Genomic DNA, 23681 nt, shown 5'->3' with positions numbered 1-23681 from the left:
CCTCTTCTTTTTCTCCAAGTTCACTTTTAGCTTTTTCCTCCATTGTAGCTTCTTTATCAGTACCTTGATCCTCATTCTCTTTTTTCGAGCTAACAGAACTAGCATCCGCTTCCAGCATTTCTGGTGGAGCTAAGTTGACTAGCACTATCATTGGGAAAGCGGAAAATGGAACATCTAGTGTAATAAATTGCGTGGTAATGAGCTATTTGAATGTTACGTCGCATTCCTTAGCATAAATCCAGAATTGCACAAGGGCATTGTGTCCTTCAGACTGATTTTGCAAAACGTGAATCAGCATTAGCTGAAGACTATTGAGTTTTACTGCCACTACAAACACGGCACTCTACAGTTTTAGCAACACAGATTTTGCTGGTATTGCTTCTCATTTTTTATTATCCGCAATAGGATCACTAAAAGTGTCTTCGTCATGCTTCTATGAATCAGAGCCCTTATACAAGTTAATTCTAATGGGCACTCGGTTAGTGAAAACTTGGTCAGAAGACAAAATTTGCACTTCTACTTGATGACATAGTGATGTGATTAAAAACGAAAATAATATATAACCAGTTGTTTTCTAAGCACAAGTAAAAATCTCAGCAAAGATAATTTATCCTACATCTATATGTCTTCCAGCAAGTATTAAGTGCAAGAGCAAAATTCGATCTTTATTTATAGCGGAATAATGTATAGTGGGCATTAGTGTAGTTCACAAGAAAGTGAACCATACTTGCGTTGTCTTGTTGAGGTTTAACCTTTTCATCGTATAAACCTTTGTAGGTGAGATGTCCCATGATTTCCCAAGAATGCACACATCCATACCCACTTGATCAAGTTGAACCAGAGTTAAACTTTCAACGAACGTTGTATGTTGGTTGTAGCATTTTAATACCCAATAATGCATCGATCATATAGCCCACTAGTGAACCATTTTCTCACAAACATAAACCAAACACTTTTTCTCATCGCTTAGATTATGGTAGAACTCCCAAATGATTTCTTAAACAATGTCGCTCGGGAGCTCGCAGAACTTCTCCCATTTAAGAGTAGCCATAATATCTGTAATGAAACTTGTTGTAAATCGTCTTCCTATTGGGAAGAAATCCAAACCTTTCTCATAGCAGAAGTCCCAATTAGAAAATGTCTCATCATATTGCTTCTGATTTATGACATCAAAAAATTTCACTGGTTCCTCTGTTGTGAGTGGCAGCGGCTGGGACTTGCATGGTGGTGGCGTAGGGGCACGACAAGAACTTTTAGTCATGACCTTTTTCATTAATTTCATGAGATGAGAGTAGGAGTAATGGAAGAAGAATATCGAAAGAAGGGAAAATATCACAACTTTTGTTGCAAGCTGAACGACTAAATAAGGGAAATTTTTTAGGGTTAAAACTCACCAAAATTGCGTGTGAAATGAAGGGTAATAAATGCAAAAGTAAAAAATTTAAGTTTTGGAAAGAGACAAGGATAAGATGAATTTGAATGGAGGGTTGTGATTGGTGTTAGTGGACGCTTGAGATGAAAAGAAGAAAATAGTAGGGTACAACTCACACAGATTTACCGCCCAAATTTTAACCTTAGCCAATTGTCATGTGCTTCAGCACAAGACACAACATTTGATACCCAAAACTAAATTGAATGTTATTCAACATCGATAGAAGAAAATTTGTGAAGCTAAATATCATACGCCAACAATAACATGAACACAAAATGAAATAATAAAAAGGAAATCTAACTAAAGTCAAAATGAACTTATTCAATGCCATAAAAATTAGATAGGATTAGGATTGCTTAGTGTGATAGAAGAAACTTGTAGGCTTGGTTGATGGCAATAAAGCTTTAAATGTTGCCCATTGACTTTGAATGTACTTCCATTAGTTAAGTTTTTTAATAGCACATCACCATGAGGGAAAACTTCAAAAACATCCAGGCCACATCGATTTTAGCTTTCCAAGAAATAACTTTAAGCGAGAGTGGAATAATAGGACATATTGTCTAGCATTGAATTGATTTGGCAAAATATGTTTGTTGTGCCATCTTTCACTTTTGTCATTGTAAATTCGTGCACTCTCATAAGCATCATTTCTTAATTCTTCTAATTTATTCAGGTCCAACATGCATTTTTCTCCTAAAGCATCTAGGTTGAAGTTCAATTGCTTCAGCGCCCACATGGCTTTGTGTTCCAGCTCTACGGGTAAATGGAAAGCTTTATCATACACTAGATGATAGGGAGACATGCTTAGTGGTGTCTTGAATACTGTTCTATAAGCCTATAATGCATCATAAATATGCAGAGACCAATCCTTTCAATAAGGATTAACAACTTTCTCTAGAATCTGCTTGATCTCACAGTTTGAAACTTTGGCTTGGCAATTGGTTTATGGATGATATGATGTATTGATTCGATGTTTCACGTCATACCTCGTCAATGCTCTAGAAACTTGTGTACCAATGAATTGAGTCTTTATCACTAATAAAAACGCGTGGTGTTCCAAAGCAAGTGAAAATGTTCTTATGCAAAAACATCAATATTGCCTTAGCATTGCTGGTTGGCAATGCCACAACTTCCACCCATGTAGAAATGTAGTCCACAGTAACCAGAATAAAACACATTACCACATGATGAAGGGTATAGTCCTATGAAATCCAACCCCTAGATATCAAACAACTCAATTTCCAAAATAGGTTGCTTTAGCATTTCATTTCATCGAGAAATGTTACATGTTCGTTGGTAGTGATCACAATTCTTAAATTACTCATTAGCATCCTTGAACAACGACGACCAATAATATCCACATTGCAACACTTTTGTTGTTGTACTCATGCCTCCAAAATGACCTTCATAAGGATCATCATGGTAATGCTGGAGAATACTATGTTGTTCGCTTTCATGGATAAGCCTTATCAAAATTTGATCATTGTATTGCTTGAATAGGTAGGGCTCTTCCCAATGGTATGCTCAGACATCCGTTAAAAAATTTCATTCGACCTTGATAATTAAGGTTAGGTGGCATCAATCTACTCATCAGATAATTAGTGTAATCCACACACCAAGGTAAGGCCTTTACAACAAGAAGTTATTCATCAGGGAACATGGTTTTCAGAACTGGACCGGTTAGCGAACCAGTCATGCTATCGGTTCACTGGTTCAACCGGTCGAACCGGTCGGAAGAACTGAACGACGTCATAATTATTTAAAAAATTAAATAAAAATACCAAAAATATTTAATAAAAAATAATTTTGTATATCACAAGTCATATTCAAAGCAAGTCATAACATATATGAGTTAAAAACCATAAAATCAAGTGAAACAAAATGATTCAAATTAACTACAACATAATATTTAAGGTAAAACATATTAAATAATAAATATAATTATATAACTATAATTAAAAAATAAATTTGGGGCTAAAAAAATCATAACAAAATGATATTGTTTGGTTTAATTTTTTTTTTAAAAAACAATCTCACATGGCTAAGAAACATAGAAGAACATCCCAAAAGTCTAAAGAGTAAAAATATGAGAACAAAACAATCCCACATGGCTAAGAAACATAGAAGAGCATCCCAACTAACTTTTATAAATAATAGAGGTAATTTGACATTCAAAATCATGGAGCCTTTTGGTGAGCATAGAGTGAACTATTCTTTCACTTCAATCAAGCTCGAATTTTAGGCTTCAATCGAGCTTCTAAATTTTTTTTGAGTTCAAGCCTTTTCGAGTTCAAGTTTCAATATTATATTTCGAGTTCGAGTTGAACTTGATAATTTTTAGTTCGTGAGTTTGAGTCGAGTTGAGCTTACTTTTAAAGTTTGAGTCGAGCTCAGCAATAGTTGAGTTCGACTTGGCTCGTTTAATAAACGACATCGTTTGGTTTAATTTTTTTAAAAAAAAACAAAATTGGCGGTTTTTTCCAACTTTTCCCGGTTTTCAGCCGGTCCGGTTCGAACGGTTCAACGGTTCTGGCCGGTTCACTAGTAGCAGTTCAACCGGTTTAGTTTGAACCGGACTAGGCAACGGTTCCCGGTTGAACCGGCCGGTCCGGTCCGGTTTTCAAAACAATGTCAGGGAAGACATTAGGAATTTCTAATATTTTTCCATCCTCGTTACCAGCTTCCAATCATGACAAGTGACCAGCCACTTAGTTTTCAGATCCTTTCTTTTCACGAATTTCAATATCACATTTGTTCTAACCAAATAAGAGTGGAATTTATCAAAAGCAAATACCACTAGCAAATGTTGTAGCGATTAAGGAGTTATCCGAAGAGGAAGGAGACGAATGCTATGGCAATTTCATGCAACATGTTGAATCGACTAGTATTTGGGTATTGGCAATCATTATTTGATATCTCGTCCAAGATGTCACAAGCTTCATTATAGGTTTTATCCAACAAAGCCTCATTTGTTGATGCATCGACTACCTTACGAGTATATATATTCAGCCTGTTGTAGAACATCTCCATTTGAGTCCAATGTGAGAATTCATACATTGGATCTTTCACATCAAATCTTTAAATCTCTCTCATGCCTCGCATAGACTTTCACCTTCCATCTGCTTGAATGAGGTGAGATTATTTCGTAGCTTAGCATTCATGTTGGGAGCATTAAATCAAAGAAAAAATTTATACGCTAACTCATTCTAGAATGTTGTGACACTGGAGGTAGTGATGCTAGCCACACTCTTGCTTTGTCCTGCAATGAATAAGGGAAAAGTTTCAACTTCAATGCTTCTTCGGGAACTTCTTATTACACAAACGAATCACATACTTCTATAAACACTCGAAGATGTACCCTTGGAACTTTGGTGACAGTTCCACCATATTGCCCCATAGATTGTAGCATATGAAACATAATCAGCTTCAACTCACACTTCACAACATGTATTGTTGGCCTTACAATGCCAGGATGTAGATTGTAGAGAGTTGGCAATACATGCTCTCGGATGGGTCAGTTGCGATCATCCATATCATAAAATTATTGCGACCTAGCTCCATTACCACTCGATAATTCATTTTCATCTCCATATCCATGTTGCAGCGGACGTAGAGCATTGTTACCATTCTCAACCATAAATGGTTGATTTCTAACAGCTTTTCTTCGACATCTTCAAAATGTTCTTTCTAATTCTTGATCAAAAGGCTCTAATTCATTGTCACATTGTGATACAAACCAATAAAAATAGGAAAATAAAAGTACCTACAGAAAGAAAAGAAACAATTAAGTAAGTAATAAACTAAACTCTAAAGTAAAATCGATACTCCCCAACAACGATGCCAAAATCTTGATGCTCCGAAATTGATACATCAATATATGTAAGTGCACGTGTCATAAATCAAGTAATAGAGTGGTAGAAAAATAATGCTACAAATTTCTAACCCACAGAGTAATTTGTTTATAGTAGAGCTAAGTATAGAAAATAATGCCAGAATCAATGATTGGAAGGCAAGAAAAAAAGTGAGAAATATCAATGCTAACAAGCAGGGTAATGCTACAACAATTACAGGAGCATTAAGAATCAATAAACCCACAATGCTTCTATTTTTAGGTTGTTATCGTATCAGTAAAGCTAAACGATCATGATTATGAGCTATGCAATAATTAACTTAACACTCATGAACTTTATAAACTTCTAATTCTCATTATAAAGTTCCTAAGCCATTAATCAAGCATAAACATAGGCTCATATATCTCTATATAAAAAATGCTACTTTCGTAACTTCCTATGCTACTACAAAACTAGCATGCAACTTCAATCAACTTTATCTCTAAAATCAACCAAAATCATATGCATTATATGTCATTGTCTCTAATTAACATTGCATAAAAAATATCATCATAATCATAATTCAAATAACCAAAATAATAGTTCAAACATTTCATCGAACACCTTATGCTTGACACCTAAAATAAAAGTATTAAACATTAAACATTCAGAAATATCATTTTCATTCTCTCGAATTAGAAACAATAAACCAAATGTTGAACCCCAATTGGCCCTGCTGCTCCTTCACTACTACTACACCTCCCCGGCAACGGACTTAAACTATCATTATAAAGAAAATTGAAGAAGATTCTTTTGATGTGTGAAGAAAGGTCTTGTTTATATCTCCCAAAGGTAAAAGTGTTATTATATGGGAAAAATATGAATTTTCCTATATTTTCCAACCATTTTACATGTGTTTCAACAATTGTCTAAATCCAGAATATTCCATAACTGCCTATTGAGTCACCAGTTGCTGTAAGTTGTGTTTAGTAATTTGGTGCAACATCGCAACACAACATCACTTGCAACATCGAGTAAAGCCCACAACATCAATGCATCAAATTCCAGTATAAAACATAAAAATTCAGTATATATTCACCAACTTAATCCCAACATGCAAATGATGCAAAATAAGTAAAAAAAAGATCCTAAAATGTTCCTAGAAATGCTAAAGTTCAAGCTAATCTTAGGTGAGAAAAAATAGAAAGATAACTCTTTTAAAGAGTTATCAATCACTTCAATAGCTAAATGGGAGCAGATGCCCCTATACTTGAATAAGTAAGTTGGTCAATTGTACGTTTCTGATGCAGCTCCAGATCTCACCCCAGATACCCGATAGTATCTCAAAAAGGCCAGAGGGTTGTGCGAGCTCCGAGATGTAGAACCCTCAGTCACACCATGATGTTTATTTTACCAATATATATATTAGTATTTTACAAGTATTCATATGTGTGCCCCTAGTCAACTCATTTAGTGAATGCATGTAGTATAGTACAGTTATCAGTGTGACACTGAGCTCGTAAGCTTAACGTTTGGAATATGTTTCTATGCGTAGGTTTTTAGGGAACCGTTTGTGGGGAGTTATTGTCAACAAATATTTCAGTGCAACATATTCAGATTAGTCGAGATATTCAGAGTACGTCTTGAGTCTTTCTTATAGGGTATGTACTATTTATAGACCCTTATGTATTCAGTCATAACTCTTTTGATTTAAAACTCAACGATGTATTATTTTGAATATTTTGGGAGCTTTCATGTACCTATAAACTCAACTATTGTGTTTTTATTTATCATTTTCACGGATGGATTTTACGTATTACAGTTTACAATCGTTTTTAAAAAGAAAATTTTAGGTTACCACTCTGGTGGACTCGTGTGACATCATGATCCAGTGATCTTCGGGTCAGACTAGATTAGGGTGTTACAATAATAATATACGTGGTCACTCTAACTTTGCCCTTAAACTCAAAAATACTATCTTTAAATCTATTTCGGCTCAAACTAAGCCCAAATCCAACTTAATTTGGACCAAGACTTCCTATAAGGCTAATGAGTCAATCCAAAATCCTTCCGGATTAATCCAAAACTACTACCTAGAATTCGTGACAATACAATTTCATTCAATAAAATTTATTTTAATGTTATTTCATTACGTTATATAGCGTACATCATTTGTTTAACAATTTTCAGGAAATCAATCATTATAACTGAAATCGAAATTGTATTTAATAATTACAAATCATCTTTAAATATTTAGTCAATGACTTGATATTTTGTTAAAGTCCTAGAATAATGTCTATATATGCATATTGATATATGATTAGTATTGTGTTAATGATGTAGTTTGGTTCATGATAATTATGATTTTGAATGTCATAAAATCTTTGATAAAATGCTCCAACAAACCGCATATGAAGTAACCCCTCGACCCCCTTTGACACACCCCAAGGTGGCTCTTACCACAAGATGAGAAAACTGGATAGTATGGGATCCTCACAGACCCACTGTGCTTGTCCTGAAATTTGATGATAAGGGTCTCTTTAGAGGCTCAAATCTACCCCCATAATTTAAACTATGCACTAGTCTCCTAGACCGGTCTACTAAGGTTCTCATGAACCTTACAAATATCTGGTCCTCTTAGTTGAAGTCTACGAAAGCCTCACTAGCTTTGAAGCCCACTGAATTTACCTACTGAATTGCTCAATAATCTGGCTCTCACACTCTGGACCCTCTCAACTAGCTTCACCTGATGAGTCAACTTGGCAAAGTTCTTAGGAGGGTCGATCGCTAGATGGGTAATATTCTTGAGGTGTAGGCCCTCTCTGAACCTTCTAAATTGATAGTTCTTAGCCATCACCAATTCTAGTGCATATCGGCTCAGTCGGAGGAACTCTTACTCATACTCAAACACAAACTGATCACCCTGGGTCAAATATAGTAATTATCTCTCAAATTATCTGTATGAGCCACTCCTATGTAATCCTGTCAGAACTCGGACATGAAGTGAACCCAAGCTGGCCTCTCATGCTCTAAGGTCATCTATATGGTCATCCATCAATCTATAGCATCATCTTTCAATAGAGTGGCGATGCACTCGAGCTTACCCTCAGGGGTAAGATGTAGTTGGTAAAGTGTGCGAAAGGTCTCTCGAAGCCACTGATCTATGGTGATAGGGTCATCGTCCCTAGAACCAAAGAAATATATGGTCTTGTACCGATGAAGCCTCTCTACTGGTGACTTTTGAGGTACTATTGCATGCGGGGCTGGTGGGGCTTGTGGAACACTTGATACCCTAGGATGACAAAAACGATGTGCCTACGTACTAAAGTAAGATCCCTAAAGAAAGTCACCTCTTCGACCATTTTATCCTCTAGAACCTTAAACTCCTCTGAATCTTAGACAAAATCATCGTTAATGTCACCAACTAAAGATAAATAACTCTCAACTCTACCCTCATGACTAAAAGCTGAATTGTCGACCATTGTTTCTGAAATTTAGAAAGAAAAAAGAGATTATTATCGTCATTCTATATATTAAAGTACTATTGATGCTTTAGAGCCATGTACACATACAAACATTTATCGACTCTAACCAAAAGGTCCTAAAAATGATTGAATCAGACGCCCTGGTACCATTAAATGTAACACCCTAACCTAGTCCAACCCTATATCGAGGGATTAAAGTATAAAATGAAACCACAAAAGTGGTTGACCCAAAATATCTTTTTAAACCAACATTATAATACTCATTAAGATATTATCACTTGAAATCATACATGAAAATATAAGAATTTAAGTATATAAAAATGGAGAGCTATCAATACATCTCAAAATAATACATATCAAGTATTTCAAAATAGAGTTACAACTAGAATATACGAAGGTCTATGAATAGTACATGCCCTCTAAAATAAACTCTGGAAGTACTTTGAGCCTCGAACGGTAAAGAATGCAAGTTGTGTTATAAGCTCTTCGATGATCCTCCAAAGAACCTAGGCATGGAAACAAATTCCAAACATTGAGCTCACAAGCTTAGTGCCACACTAATAATTGTAATATATTACATACGTTCATCATATGGTCATGCTAGCAAGTAAAGACATAAGCGTACAATTATGTTAATCACACATGCTTTGTAGGCATCATAGTAAGGTCAGAGGGTTTGCTGCATCTCAAGACTCACACCCCTCTATCATACTTATAGTATAATTGAATACTTATGATGAGATTTGGAATTTTTGTATCGGAATGTACACCCAACTAATTTAGTCCTTGTAAGTACTCAGGGTATTTTCACCCACCTAGCAACTGAAGTACCTTAGAACTAGCTGAGATATATCCAGATATCTTAATCAAACAAGACAATTTCCATACTTGCTAAAGTAACTTGGGTGTCCTCGATGTTTCCTGATCGTCATACAAGGGCTAGTTTTATGTCATCTTATGTCATAAGATTCTTAGCTTTTGTTGAATTCATTAGATGTTCTCACTTGTAAAATTATTAGAGAAATACTAGCGGTTATAGACCTTTCTCGAGTTCCTAGCCTCAAGTTAGGCTTCTTACTCAAAAATATGCTATGGTGTCGATACTAAGCTCTTTAGTATAGATACCGATCTAGCAGTATCGATACCCTCCCTCGATACCGATAGTGGTTTTACAATCGATGTTCTGAGAATACCTTGTAGTATTGATATAATTATGTCGAGTATCGATACTTTTATAGTAAGGTATTGATACCATCCTGGGTATTGATACCGAATTGAAGTTCGATGTTTAGGAAAATAACTCAGTATCGATACCCTTACTTAGGGTATTAATAATTTTGCTTTATGAAATATTGATACTCCTTGAGTACTCGGAACAAATTTGGCTATTAGAATTTACAACTTAAGACTAGTATCGATACCCCACCCTTGGTTATTGATACCCGAATAACAATATCGATACCCCATCCTTAGGTATCAATACCCAAAGAATAATATTGATACCCTATAAATAGGGTACCAATACTACCCAACCAAAAACTCCTTATTTTAACTATCTAAAGAACATTATAGGTACTATTCATTCAATATCGATAACAAAGCCTAAATATTCTATTTTTCCACAAAAATGACACTCAACTTTACTCTTAAGCCTCTCTAAGACCCTTAAATATTGTTTAAGTCATTTATAAGGTCAAAAGGGTCATAATAAGTCATTTTTATGTTGTATAGCATTATAAACCATAATCTACCATGAATGTACTTATATGCTTATGAACTGACCAAGCATGCCTAATGACTCACAAGTGGTATAAAGGAGTTAGGAATGTGTTACCTTAGTTCTAAGTTGATGGAAGATGACCACAACTCAACCAAGAACAATCTTTTTATTGCCCTTACTCTTGGAACTCTCCCCAACCTCTTTCACTAATCAAAGACAAGTAAATGAGTTACTAAATCATTTGAAAACTTAGAAATAAGTTTAGAAGGTTTCCATAAAGCTCAAAACTATATAAAAAAAAATAAGTTGGTTTACTAAAGGATTCTTAAACTCTCTCAAAATTTCACTTAGGGAAAAATGTTGAGTAAGGAGATTACCTTCAACGATTCAAACTACTAGTGATGGAAAATAAAGCTAGCACCTTTGAGTAATATACCAAAAGAAGAAGAGACTGTTTCGAGAGAAAGAAAAAGACAAGCTTTGGGGGAGGGGAATGAGGGAGTGAAAACAAGTTTTTCATGCATGGTTACATCACCTACCTTAATTGATTTCAGCCTTTGGTTCAAACAATAGGATAATCACCTACTTGGTCACTCTAACTTTGTCCGTAACTCAAAGATATCCCTTTTAAATCTATTTCAACTCAAACTAAGCCAAATCCAACTTAATTTGGACCAAGACTTCCTATAAGGCTAACGAGTCAATCCAAAATCCTTTCGGATTAACCCAAAACTACCACCCAAAATTGGGTGTTACAATATCATTCAATAAAATATATTTGTAATATTATTTCATTACGTTATATAGCTTACATTATCTATTTAACAATTTTCAAGACATTGATCATTATAATTGAAATCGAAATTGCATTTAATGATTATAAATCATCTTTAAGTCAATGTGTTGATATTTTGTTAAAGTCACAACTAGAAAAAAAACCCCTTTAATGACGCTCATTGCGCGTCATCTATGGGTGTAGATGATACACAAATGCGAGTCATTGAAGCAACCGTCATAAATCTAAGATGATACGCAATTGTGTGTCATAAATCTATGACGCGCATTTATGACACATTTATGATGCCCATTTATGACGCGTATTGAGCGTCATTGAAGCCCCCTTCATAAATGAAGATGACACACATTTGTGTGTCATAAATTTATGACACGCATGTATGATTTACATTGCGTGTCATTGAAGCCCTCGTCATAAATGAAGATGACATACATTCGTGTGTCATGATTGTATTTCGTATATATATATATATATATATATATATATATATATATATATATATATATATATATATATATATATATATATATATATATATATATATATATATATATAAATTAGCTGACCCCTTATTCCCATATATAATGGGATAAGGGGGAGGTAAGATAGTAGGCTGCCCCCAACGCCAGGTTGATAGCAGCTTCCGTGGAAGATCTCCAAATTATGAAATGCCCTCCATGGGACTCGATCTCACGACCTCAAGGTTAAGAATCTTGTGCTCTACCAACTGAGCTGGATGGTCATTTCATATATATATATATATATATATATATATATATATATATTGTAAATTAACAAATAATCAAACTAAATCACATTTAATGCCTCATAATACTAAATATATATATATATATATATATATCATATTATATATAAGCAATCCATTTCCATATAATATATTCACATTAAGTTATCAAAAATATTGCAATCATATGTCGATACAAAATATAACGACATAATAAAGTTTGTCACATAAGATACCCATTCTTTATGAATATCATCATTGTCATCATCCGTGTATTCTTCCTTCCCATCACCAACCTATGTAAAAATATGAAATAAGTATATAATTTATACTTATTTAAAGTGAAGTATATAACTATCAAAGAGTACTAAAATGACCAATTTTACATATGCATTCTTTGAAGCATATGTAAAAATAAACTTTACACATTTAATTAGTAAAACTTCTCATATAAATTATATACATTATCATGGCACGAATTCACAGTTTTCAGTCTTGCTAACAAGTACTTGCATTAATTTGTTTAGAATAGCATCCTACTTCAAGTTCATATGATAGTTGTATGACTAATGTGTATGTATGATATGATAGATGTGTATCAGAAAAGTTTGCTTACATTCTTATTGACCAACACTTCAAGTCCGTTCTCAACTATCTCTTTCATGAACTTACAAACATAATATCCATACTCGGTACCTCCCGACTGCAGGGACACTACAAATAGATTACAATAAACGATTAGTCAAAGAAAACAAAGAAAATACGACATTGAGAAAGAACATATAACCATTATTATAAGTTAATAAACAAACCCTGCAAGTTACAAATCTCCTTAAATGAATTCAACAATAGTCCTAGTTCACATAAAATTAGTTACTGCTCCCTGGTCGAATTAGCCATGAACTGTACTATCTATGCTGCTCAAAGAAGAATTGAAACCAAAGCCTGTCTCTCCACCAAATGCATCTAATGTGTAGGCAAGTAGCACTGACTTTACCATGCAGCAGATGCTAGTTTAAACCCATAGTCCTGCAGCTTTATTTTCCTGCAACCCTCAGTTACAACAACTGCCCACATGGCGACTACAGTAAAAACACCTAATACATCAAGCATGTACGGCCACCAACTCACGGAACTACCTATGGATGCAAGAAACCAATAATGATGCACACTGAAAAAAATGTAGAAGACACGTATAATTGATGTCCACATCTACAGAAAACCAAGGTCGTTGCAGTTGAGCAAATAATCACTAAAGGACTAGTGTACAGATACAATTTTCACACCACTTTCCTCACCTTCCTATATACTGAATTACTTTCATTGAAATAGCTATAGAATGTACTCTTTACAATGAAACCGAATTTTGGTACCACAGCTTCAGGCTGCCTACCTAGTCAAACTTAATTTGTTAATAACCGCTTAGGATATTTTTACTTATTAATAATAAGAATTTTGCATGGAAAACAGAAATCATGAAATCATTTTTTTTACTTTTAAAACGTGACAGTTTTTGAACTAAAAAGTTATAATTCTGACAAAAGCTCCACCCAACTTAAGAATACGACCTTAGTCAGCACATGTGGCATACCTGAGAGTTGAGTCAACATCTCATACAGCGTATTTGTGTATCCAGTTAATATTCCAACATATATAATTAGAGATGAACCTTGACCTGAAACACACAAGCAGTGAATTAAGAAGGCCAAAATACTCAAAACATCGCAGTAATGTGCAACTTCATCACTTTCAAAATGTAAGAAAACAAGATCTTTAAAAAGCACACCAATTTTATATGAACTTTCCTTGACTTTGGACAAGGTGAAAGGCTAAAACTTTTAATGAATTTCTATAACTTCTATAATCTTGGATAAAAGCATATTTCTCGTCTCAAGGTGAACATATGAGAAGAATATCACTATTTCCTATTATTTCCTTCAATCCAACATAAGGTCTCTGCACATCGAATAATTTTTTTTGCTTAAAGCTCAATTTCCAGAGTTTTCCTCATTATAGATTCTAGAGAAAATAACCACTAGCTTTACATTTATTCGGTCAGTTACTTAGTTGTTCTTATTAAATTAAAAACTTGTATGTAACAATTGAAATAAATAAGGAGTAAATGTAATAAGAATGATACCAAATCCGGATTCTGATATCGTATCACAGATCCATGTCATAGTCATTGCACCACAAACCAAAAGTAAAGCAGTCTCCATCACATGCTTAACCCTACAAAAACCATAAGAATTTAGTTTACAAATAAAAGCTCAAATATAAGGCATAGATGGAAAAAAATGAATAGAGAACATGTGAAAATTATGTTCAAGTTTTATTCCAGGAAAAGGCTGAATATGCGTCATATCCTGCCAATTTCTAGTGAGAAACAAAAGCATCAGAGTTTTGTACAACCATTCCGTCTTAAAAGAACATAGCAACAATCCTCAACATCTATCTATCTATCTCCACTTAAACATATAACATGAGGGTGGCAAATAGATTTCATAGCATGAAGTGTAGAAAAAAATATGGAATTTAAAAGTTTACACAATCATGTTAAACAAATCTTATATGACCAAAGAAAAATTACAAACCTGCATAATTATGGATGCAATGATCTGAGGGCTGATACCAAGCTAAAAATACAACACTTTAAGCTTCACAGAAAAATCACCCAGATCATCTACCAAAAGCAAAATAGAAGGCCAACACTTCTTTGTCCACGTAAACATGTCTATTTCTAACAATATCAAACAAACTGCTATCACATCATTTACTTTTCTTTTTAAAATTAATTAACACGTCTTGCCAAATATTACAAAACTATTTGAGGATTAAGGTTCCACCACATTTAATGAAACTACACTGATTATACTACTGTGAAACAGAAATTAAATTGCAGTTCCTCAGTGTTTATTTCTAAAGAATGCAATTCCAAAAATGTGAAAAGACAATTCAAAGAAATACTTAAAAGATTAATCATTAAATGGATGAGAAAGTATTTCAAATGCAAGTAGTCTAATAACAACTGATTGCAGAGCTAGAAAATTATAAAGTACATAAATTTCAAATCCAGAAGTAGCAAGTGTAATAATACCTGGTGTTTCCCAACCTTGATCAATTTGATACGATCTCCCCTGAAAAGCAATTACCGAAATGTTAAAACCCCATGAAACTGACATAAAAATGATAAAGTTTCCCAAATAATTGCACTGAGTAAGCACGAGAATCATTACTAAAAACCAAGTAAGCTATATTCAGCCAATTACCCATTCTCCACGAAGGAAATGATGGCTTGTAATATAGCTGAGAAACCAGCTAGTTTGTGTTCATCTCCATATATGGAAGTGAAATGTACAAAAGAATTAAAGTATGATCCATTAGCAAGCCGTTCATTTTATTTGTACAGATTTTGCACCTTCAAGTATTAGCATCTCTAGGAATTACTAACACACCTGGAATATATCAGTTTACCAAAATTACTCAAAATAAAGAAGTGTTTCTTCCTCTTTCTCCATGCTATCGAACCATCATCCTGGACTTCATTCCTAAATTAAACATGATGCAATATAACAAAGATTGTTTGAAGTTGATTCTTTCTTTTTGTTTCCAAATCAAACCATGAAAGGCTAATAATTCTTACACTCAAACAATAAAATCGTTATCGACTGGTCCAAATTCCAAAACCTCATAAACATTCCCAACTTTAAATTTATCGAATTCGGCGAAAAACAAGCTAAACCATTTTTTTGTTCAAAAAGGAAAAAGAACTGGAATGGTTAACCTCATTAACGTGGCATTTACCCGGAACCCAAGGGGAGGCCTGATTAATGGAGAATCCTTTGAGGAAACCATGGTTCTTTACTTCATGAATCTCATTACCGTCAATTTCACTCGCTTCATTGATCCTAGACTCGCTCGTGGCACTACTACTTCCTCTCTCACCGGCATATCCACTACTAGTAGAACTAGAGGGCCTTTCGTCGCCTAATATATCATGATTCTCCATGATTAATTGGTCGTCTTCTTCATCACCGTTGTCTCTCTCCCGATTCAACGATGCATTCGCAAAGTCATCGCCATTTCCACGACTAGGCTCGGTGAGTGTTAACAAACCGAAACGTTAGCTAACCGGTCTGAGATCAGAATTTTGGTTTAAGCCGGTAGAGTCATCAAGAGAAGACGAAGACGAAGACGAGGTAGAATCCCACGACGTTTAGTTTTACCCTATGGGAAAATCAAAATCTAGGATTCAAAATCCAAAAGCAAAATCAAAACGGTGCTCAACACTTCTTTGTTAATGTTCACTCCTTTAACTTCTAGATTTTTCTAAAGAACCAAACAGAGGAAGACTAACCTGAAATTTTAAGGGGTTTTGTCAATAAGAGGCTAGGGCTGAGGCGATGAAAGCCGAGAAGCATTGCTTCCATTGTCCACTCATGCAAAGAGAAAAAGGGAAAAAGAGAAAAGGGGGAAGGATGCATGCGTGGACTGATTATCGAGGAGGCAGGACTAGAAGTGGGAAGGATGAAAATAATGGGGAAATTAAAATACGAATTTTTACAGATGACATATAATTAAAAGTGTATTTCGTGTTTTTGTTAAATTTTTTGGATTATGACTATTAAATATGACACATATTATTGTAAGTCATAAATCGTTCAGATTTTAAAAAATATGATATTTTTATGACACATTTTTTGCAAGTCATAAATTAACGTATGTCATCATTCGTATGTCATTAAAGGTATATTTTCTTGTAGTGAGTTCTAGAATGATTGCTATATATGCATATTGATATGTGATAAGTATTGTGTGTTAATGCTGTAGTTTGATTCATGATAAGTATGCTTTTGAATGTCATGATATGTGATTAGTATTGTGTGTCAAGGATGTAATTTGGTTCATGATAAGTATGATTTTGAATGTCATGAAATGTGAAGTTCATGTATATTATGAATAAGATAAAATGATCTAACATCACGTCAATAGTCATAAGATAAAAAAAAATTCATATAAGTATGTAAATGGTGCGAAAATATGATAAATATGACCGACATGTTTATAAGCATGACTACGATGATGAATATGATCAAATGAAATGCAAGAATGATAAAAAAATGTATATAAATGGTAAATAAGATCAAGTGTACGTATTTGATGAATTATGGATGAAATTGATGATGTGTTACACCATTGGTATGATATTACATGTTGCATATAACTTAGTTCAAGTTTGATGATCATTTGAGCGTGTTTGAAATATGGTTTTGATCATTTGATGCATATGGTATTTATAATAAAAAAGGGGTTATCGATATCATATAATTAATAAAAGATTTTGAATGATTATTTGGTATAGATACCTATTTGGAGTATGGATATAATATTTGTGGTATTGAGATCGATGATTAGGGTATCAATATTTATTAGAAATATCCAAAGAGAGTATCAGTATTATACACGTATAGTATCAATATTTGATTAAGATATTGATATTCGACTGAGCCTCAAAATTATGAAAAATAATTCATTGTTAATATCATTCATAGAATATTGATATTGTTTTAAGATAGTATTGATATCGTATAAATAATATTGATGCCACTAGTGATGAATGTTTAAGATTGTTTGATTTACTTTGAATGTCGATGATGGTAATATACTCCTATATGTTGAATTGCTTAATTGGACCCCATATTTATGAATAAGATTATAATGACCATTTAGTCCATGAAACCATAATTGATCAATTAATATATGATGTTTGAATTTGGTTAAAAGTTATAAATTTTATTTTCGATCAATTTTTATAACATCATTGATCTGGTTCTCAGCTAAACCGAACTAAAGGTAGTACGATTTATGCCTAAATCAAGATTATAATTTTAAAATATAAGATTAAAAATATCAAATTGAAAAATAGAGATTAAATCTAAAAAATACATATTCCATAAACCATGGGTCGATAATAGAATTTCTAAGAGAAATTTGTTTTGTTCGCAAATTTGAAATTCCGATTGTACCCTTCTTGTAGCTCATTTTCCGTCTGTTGTAGATTGCCTCTTATTTTTCGCTCAAGTTCATTTCAGTGATTCATTTTCACCTCAAATCTCTCGGTCAAAGAAGGAAGAAAGAAAGAAAAAGGGGGGGGGGGATTCCCAATCTGATCAACAACCTCAAAAACCCTAATCTTCTCATATTAATCTTTTAAAAAAACCGCCATCCTAAACCCTGAAATTCTTCATTTCTTTTATTCACAAATCATAATAAATTCTACACGGTTTCAAACCATGATTTCAATTCTGATTTGTACTTTTTTTGTTTTAACTTTCAGATTACAGAACCTTCGCATTTCTCATAAAGAAAATGTTACTATAATTTAGTTCCTTTTTTTTCAAAAAAAATAGGAACCCTAACTTATTATTTATATTGTGTTACTATTTTTGTGATGGGGTCAAATCCTGTGGTTTTCGATATAAGCTCCGACGAGGAAGACGTCGCGTCCGCTTTGGAAGAGTCTAAAGGGGACGACTACGACTGGTTTTCAGAAGTTCTGAAAACCGTTAACAAGGGCTTCGACGATTCCGATGAGGTGGTGCTGATCGGGGAAGTCAACCTTAATAAGAAGTCAAAGTCACGGAACACATCGGTCAGGGAGAATGTTAATGTAGAAGACGATGATTGTATCATTTTGGAAGATGACCCCGAAACGGTGGTGTCTGACGTTAATGATAACCATGAAGATTCCGATGAGTTGCTTGTCGTAGGCCAAAAAGGGCAGGTTGATATCAAAATTTTTAATCTCTGTTTTCTTGTTTAGCCCTTTTGTTTTGATTGGTTTTTGTGGCTAAGTACATCGGTCGAGTTTGTTTTCTGAGAAAATTAGAACAAATCCATTTCTATGTGGTTTCCAGTAGTTCCTAGTGAAATTTGTGATCTGTATATGCTAAGGAACGGGATATTGAGAAATAGAAATTAGTTGAATGACTTGATTCTAAATATTTTTTTGTTGATATCATGTATATCATATCTTTATGTCAGGGACAGTAGTGCATGCTCGGTGTTGAATTTTAGGGAATGGTTATTGAGATATTTAGGTTCATTTTAGGGCCGTAAACGAGCTCGAGTATTGTTGAGCTCGACTCGAAAGCTCGCTAGCTTAAAATTATAAAGCTCGACTCAAATTCGAAATGAAAAACTGAAGCTTTACTCAAGTTGAGCTCGAAAAATCTTGAATTCGAAACATTCTCAGACTTAGCTAATTTTGCTATTTTTTTGGCATTTCTTGAATAATTTTTGTGTGTGTTTTGTTGTGGTTCTAGATCTTTTCTTTTTTGTAACATGCCTTCTAGCTCCTGCAATTTTGAATGTTCACCGCATTTAGATATTTTCTTTCAACCTGCTGAAGCACCATTGTTATGGGATGGTCAGTATGTTGTGCCGTAAGTGTGAACTTGGAAGGCAAGAAGGTAAGAATTGAATCATTGAAAAGTTATAATCATCTGTTGCAGTGTGTCATAGTCCTTACTCCTTTCCACTAGTCAGAGCCAGTTCACTAATTTCTGGAAAAAGGAAAGATCATGAGTTTTCCTGATAATATTCAAACCTTCGAATGAAACGACTTTGTCGGAGAACCAAAATTTACCAATCTTCATGCTCAGATGATCTCATGGGCATAATATATATGTTTCATTAGTATTGAAGTAGACCAAATGGTTAAACTTGGTACTGAAAGCTGTAAAGCTTGAAACAATTAATGAAACCCTTGGAGTTTTCTATTCGGTATATCTACGATCTAGGAGCTGGTGTGATATTAGGGGCATTTATATACAGGTTGCCTTCTTACTTGTTTACATTTAATGACGAACCCTATTCTTTTTTTTCTTTACGCTTTCCAGACTGTTTTCTCGTGGGCACAAAATTTCGAATGTCTGTCTCATTTTTCTATATCATCTGTTTGTAGGTTGCATGCAGAGATTTCCCCCATCCACGGCATGATTGTGCTAAATATCCTTTCAGATCAACCTCACATGAACAGCACTGTGAACTGGTAATACTTTTGAAACCTTTTTAATTTTGAGATTCTTGATTGTTGCTCTCTTTCAGAGTTTGGTGCCCTTGAATTTAGCATCCGTTCAGATGTAAGCTATGAATGTTCTTTTTTAAATTGCAGTGTCATTGCTTTGTTTGCGACATGCAAGCACCATGTTGTTATTGGGGCTCGGGTATCTCTAGTTCTGATCATTGTCATGCCACTGATAAAGAGGAGATTTGGAAGACTTTGCGGAAGAATTTCAGGCTTGGGAGAAATGTTTCTGCACCTCCTGTCACTTCTGATTCTACAGCAGTGCCTCAACAAGCTCCACGACGTGACATTATTCGGTTGACGACACAAAATCATGTTTTTAGATCAGCTCCAGCTGTCACTTCTCATTCTACAGTAGTGTCCCAACGTGACCAAGTGCCACATTGGGACAATATTCGAGTGACTACTCAAAGTCATGTTTTTAGACCAACTCCTGTTCAAGCTTCTGGGAACTGCATACCACAAGATCATGCCTCAAGGCCATCCATAATTCGTGCTTGTTCATCATCTACCAGACATGGGATTCCATATAACCCGATTGTGGGTAGCCGACACCGACATGTTCTAAATAAGAGCACGATTCAGCCGCATTTGGGTTCACAGGAGGTTCTAGGTGTGCATAATACCGTAATCCGAAGGGATCGGGGTATTAAAATTAGGAACTGGGGTTCTCAATTTAACCCTTCCAACATAATGTCCAAAGGAGTTGACACTGAAGTTACCTCAACAAGGAATTGCATCCCATATGTTCCGTCTGAAAACATTACTTATGCTCATGCATCACAGTTTCGACAAAATCCTGCTTTAGTTACAACATCAAACGAAAGAAACCCGGATCCCATTGACTGGAAAAAAGATTGTTTCGACACAAGTTTAGGAACATATACACATCAGATCTCACAGCCTAGTATGGACTCTGTTTTTACGAACTCAGCACCCTCCCTATCCTCAGCAAACATTGAATTTGTTCCTCAGTCAAATGTACGCGAAGATAGCAATCATGTTCAGAATCTAAATCGTTCTGCAACACACAATGGTTTTTCAGATTTTGACATTAGTTGGGTGAATGACATCGGTCGAAGCAATCAACAACCTTCTGCCGATTATTTACAGTTTCAAACCACAACTGGAGAAGGACCATTCAACGTAGGAGAGGGAGATAAGTCGTTCTACAATGAGCTCGAGAGCTTCCTTTCGGATAGCCATTGTCCTCTACAAGGGCCTCTTACTGCAGGACTTAATGCACCGCCTCCTCCCAATCATATATCTCTTGATACAGGTATGCTTTTCTTTGATATCGAAAGCTTTTGGGATTGTCTAACTCGTGCATAGCGGATTAGCATTTGCTTTTGCATATTTAAAGAAGTAATCTGTTCCTTGCACTACAGTAGACCTTGGAAAAGAAGTGATCCACGGGGTTGCTATTATGCCAAGGTTAACTCGGACCTCGGATCGAATTGAGTTTATTTAGTTCATATAATCATCTTTAGAAGTATGACTCCCAATAGTCTGGAGTTGAAATTTTGAAATTGGTAACTATCATTTAATTTCCAAGTTGGTTTCCTTTGCTTTTAGAGCTCGAGGAGGGCGGATGATGTTGTACATAAATATTTACGAACCAGAAGCTTAGATTATTGAACAGTGTCCAGATTTGTTGGTTTTCTCGATGATTTGCTCTTAATAATCTGCAATCTACAATTATCTTATCATTGCTTGTTAAAATCTGTATTTTTTTTAATAAATCTAGGCTCTATTAGACCCGACTCGGGCCTTTCTAAATTGATATAACTGAATTGATTTAAAGTTTGTCGGAATATATGTGACATAACATATTATAGGGTGAATTTCACGTTTAATACTCAATTATTATTTTTGTTTTATTTCAATCACCTAACTTTTTCAAATTAACATACCTTTAGTTAATTATTATTAAAAAATCAATAGAATTGCTAACATGATATTTTTTTTTTCAATGATGATGTGGTATCACCTTATAGTAATATGTAAGTATTATCATTAAATTTTTAATGAAAAGTGACCAAAATAAAACCAAAATACAATGTTAGGTTTGATATTAATTTGTTTTTTGAATGACCAAAATAGAATACAAATGATATTAGAGTTATAAACGTGCAGTTTATCCTATTTTAATATAGGTATCCAATTAAAACTTAAATATCATTGACATACAATGTATTCAAACTTAGGACTTTAAGAATAACAACTATCACTTTAATCAGTGAGATAATTTGAGTTGTGTTATATAAAATATTAGTATTATTTTGATTAAGCTAAAATTATTATAAAATAGAGCATATTTTTTAAATACTCTCAATCATGTGACAATAAATATTGATTCACTCTTGTTACAACTATTAGTGTTTAAATTCGAGACTTTTAAAAAATAATAATAATTTTTTTATCATTAAATAATTATAAAAAAATTACTCAATCACATTAATAAGATTATGATAATTTATATAATTTCATAATAGAAATACACTAAAAAAAAGACTTTTAATAGGCATTAATAAAATAAAAAATAGAAAATAAATAGACTGAATTTGCACGGCTCAGAATTGGTTGGCTACAGAGGTCCTGAGTTTTGGATATTGAAACTTAGCTTAAAGCATTGCGGAGGGAGAAAAACAAAAAAACAATGGCGCTGTTATCGCTCCTTTCTCTTTTCCCCAATGCCGACTCTGCCTCGTCTTGCGCTTTCTCCTCTCCTTCCTCAAATTTCAGGCCCCAATTTTTATCCGAATCTCTTCCTGAACACCGCATCGTCGTACTTTTTTATCATTTAATTTCCATCCTTGTCTTCTATATTCATATCCTCATTTGTTTTTTGTTTGGCATTATCATACAATTGATAAAGTTGTTTTTTTTCAACTTTGTTAATATATAATCAACAGCTAGGGTGTGGATCGGTCATGGTGGATTTATTGGCCTCCGTTGTTTCTTATCCTAAACCTGACGACAAAATCCGAGCCGCCAACTTAAAGATTCTAATTTCTAGATTCCGAGCTTCCTGCTTTTAATTTATTTAATCTACTGACGTCTGCTCATATTTCATCAATGTTTCAATTTGACCTTCTTCAATTGTTTTTGAAGAACTTTGTAATAGGTTATGTTACTTGGATTCAAGAGTGTTAGTATTGGGTGTGGATTAGACCTGGGTAGTTTATCTTTTTGGGTAAATTACGCATTTAGTATCTAAACTATTAGTTTTGGTTCATTTTAGTACTTAAACTTTCAATGTTTTCAAAATCATACTAAAATTTAGTTTTTGTTTTATTTTAGTACCCTGTTCATAATTTAACGTTAAATTTTGAAAATAAAAAATGAAAGTTTAGGTACTATAGCGTTAAGTTTTTAGCGGTGAGTACTAAAATGAAATAAAAATTAATCATTAGAAATGATTTTGAAAAATTAAAAGTTTAAGTATTAAAATGGATCAAAATTGATAGTTTTGGTACTAAATGTGTAGTTTATCCAATCTTTTTTCTGATGGATTTTAAGCGAGCATTGTAGTTAATGTTTGATCAATGTTTCAAGTTTCCCCTATGTTCTCAATTTCTTTA

At 34.0% G+C, this 23681-nt stretch overlaps 1 protein-coding gene across 1 annotated transcript; it reads left to right on the top strand.

Moving 5' to 3' along the window:
- Positions 1–18095: 18095 nt before the first annotated feature.
- LOC120129557 lies at positions 18096–21724 on the top strand. The gene is made up of 4 exons (XM_039147026.1): positions 18096–18792; positions 19975–20061; positions 20185–21376; positions 21486–21724. The coding sequence occupies exons 1-4, from the start codon at positions 18460–18462 to the stop codon at positions 21566–21568; spliced, it is 1695 nt and encodes a 564-aa protein (XP_039002957.1). The 5' UTR covers positions 18096–18459; the 3' UTR covers positions 21569–21724.
- Positions 21725–23681: the final 1957 nt, after the last annotated feature.

This window comes from Hibiscus syriacus, unplaced genomic scaffold, assembly GCF_006381635.1.
Source record: "Hibiscus syriacus cultivar Baekdansim isolate YM2019G1 unplaced genomic scaffold, ASM638163v2 tig00110503_pilon, whole genome shotgun sequence".
NCBI lineage: Eukaryota > Viridiplantae > Streptophyta > Magnoliopsida > Malvales > Malvaceae > Hibiscus > Hibiscus syriacus.
This window is presented reverse-complemented; position numbering and strand designations above follow the sequence as displayed.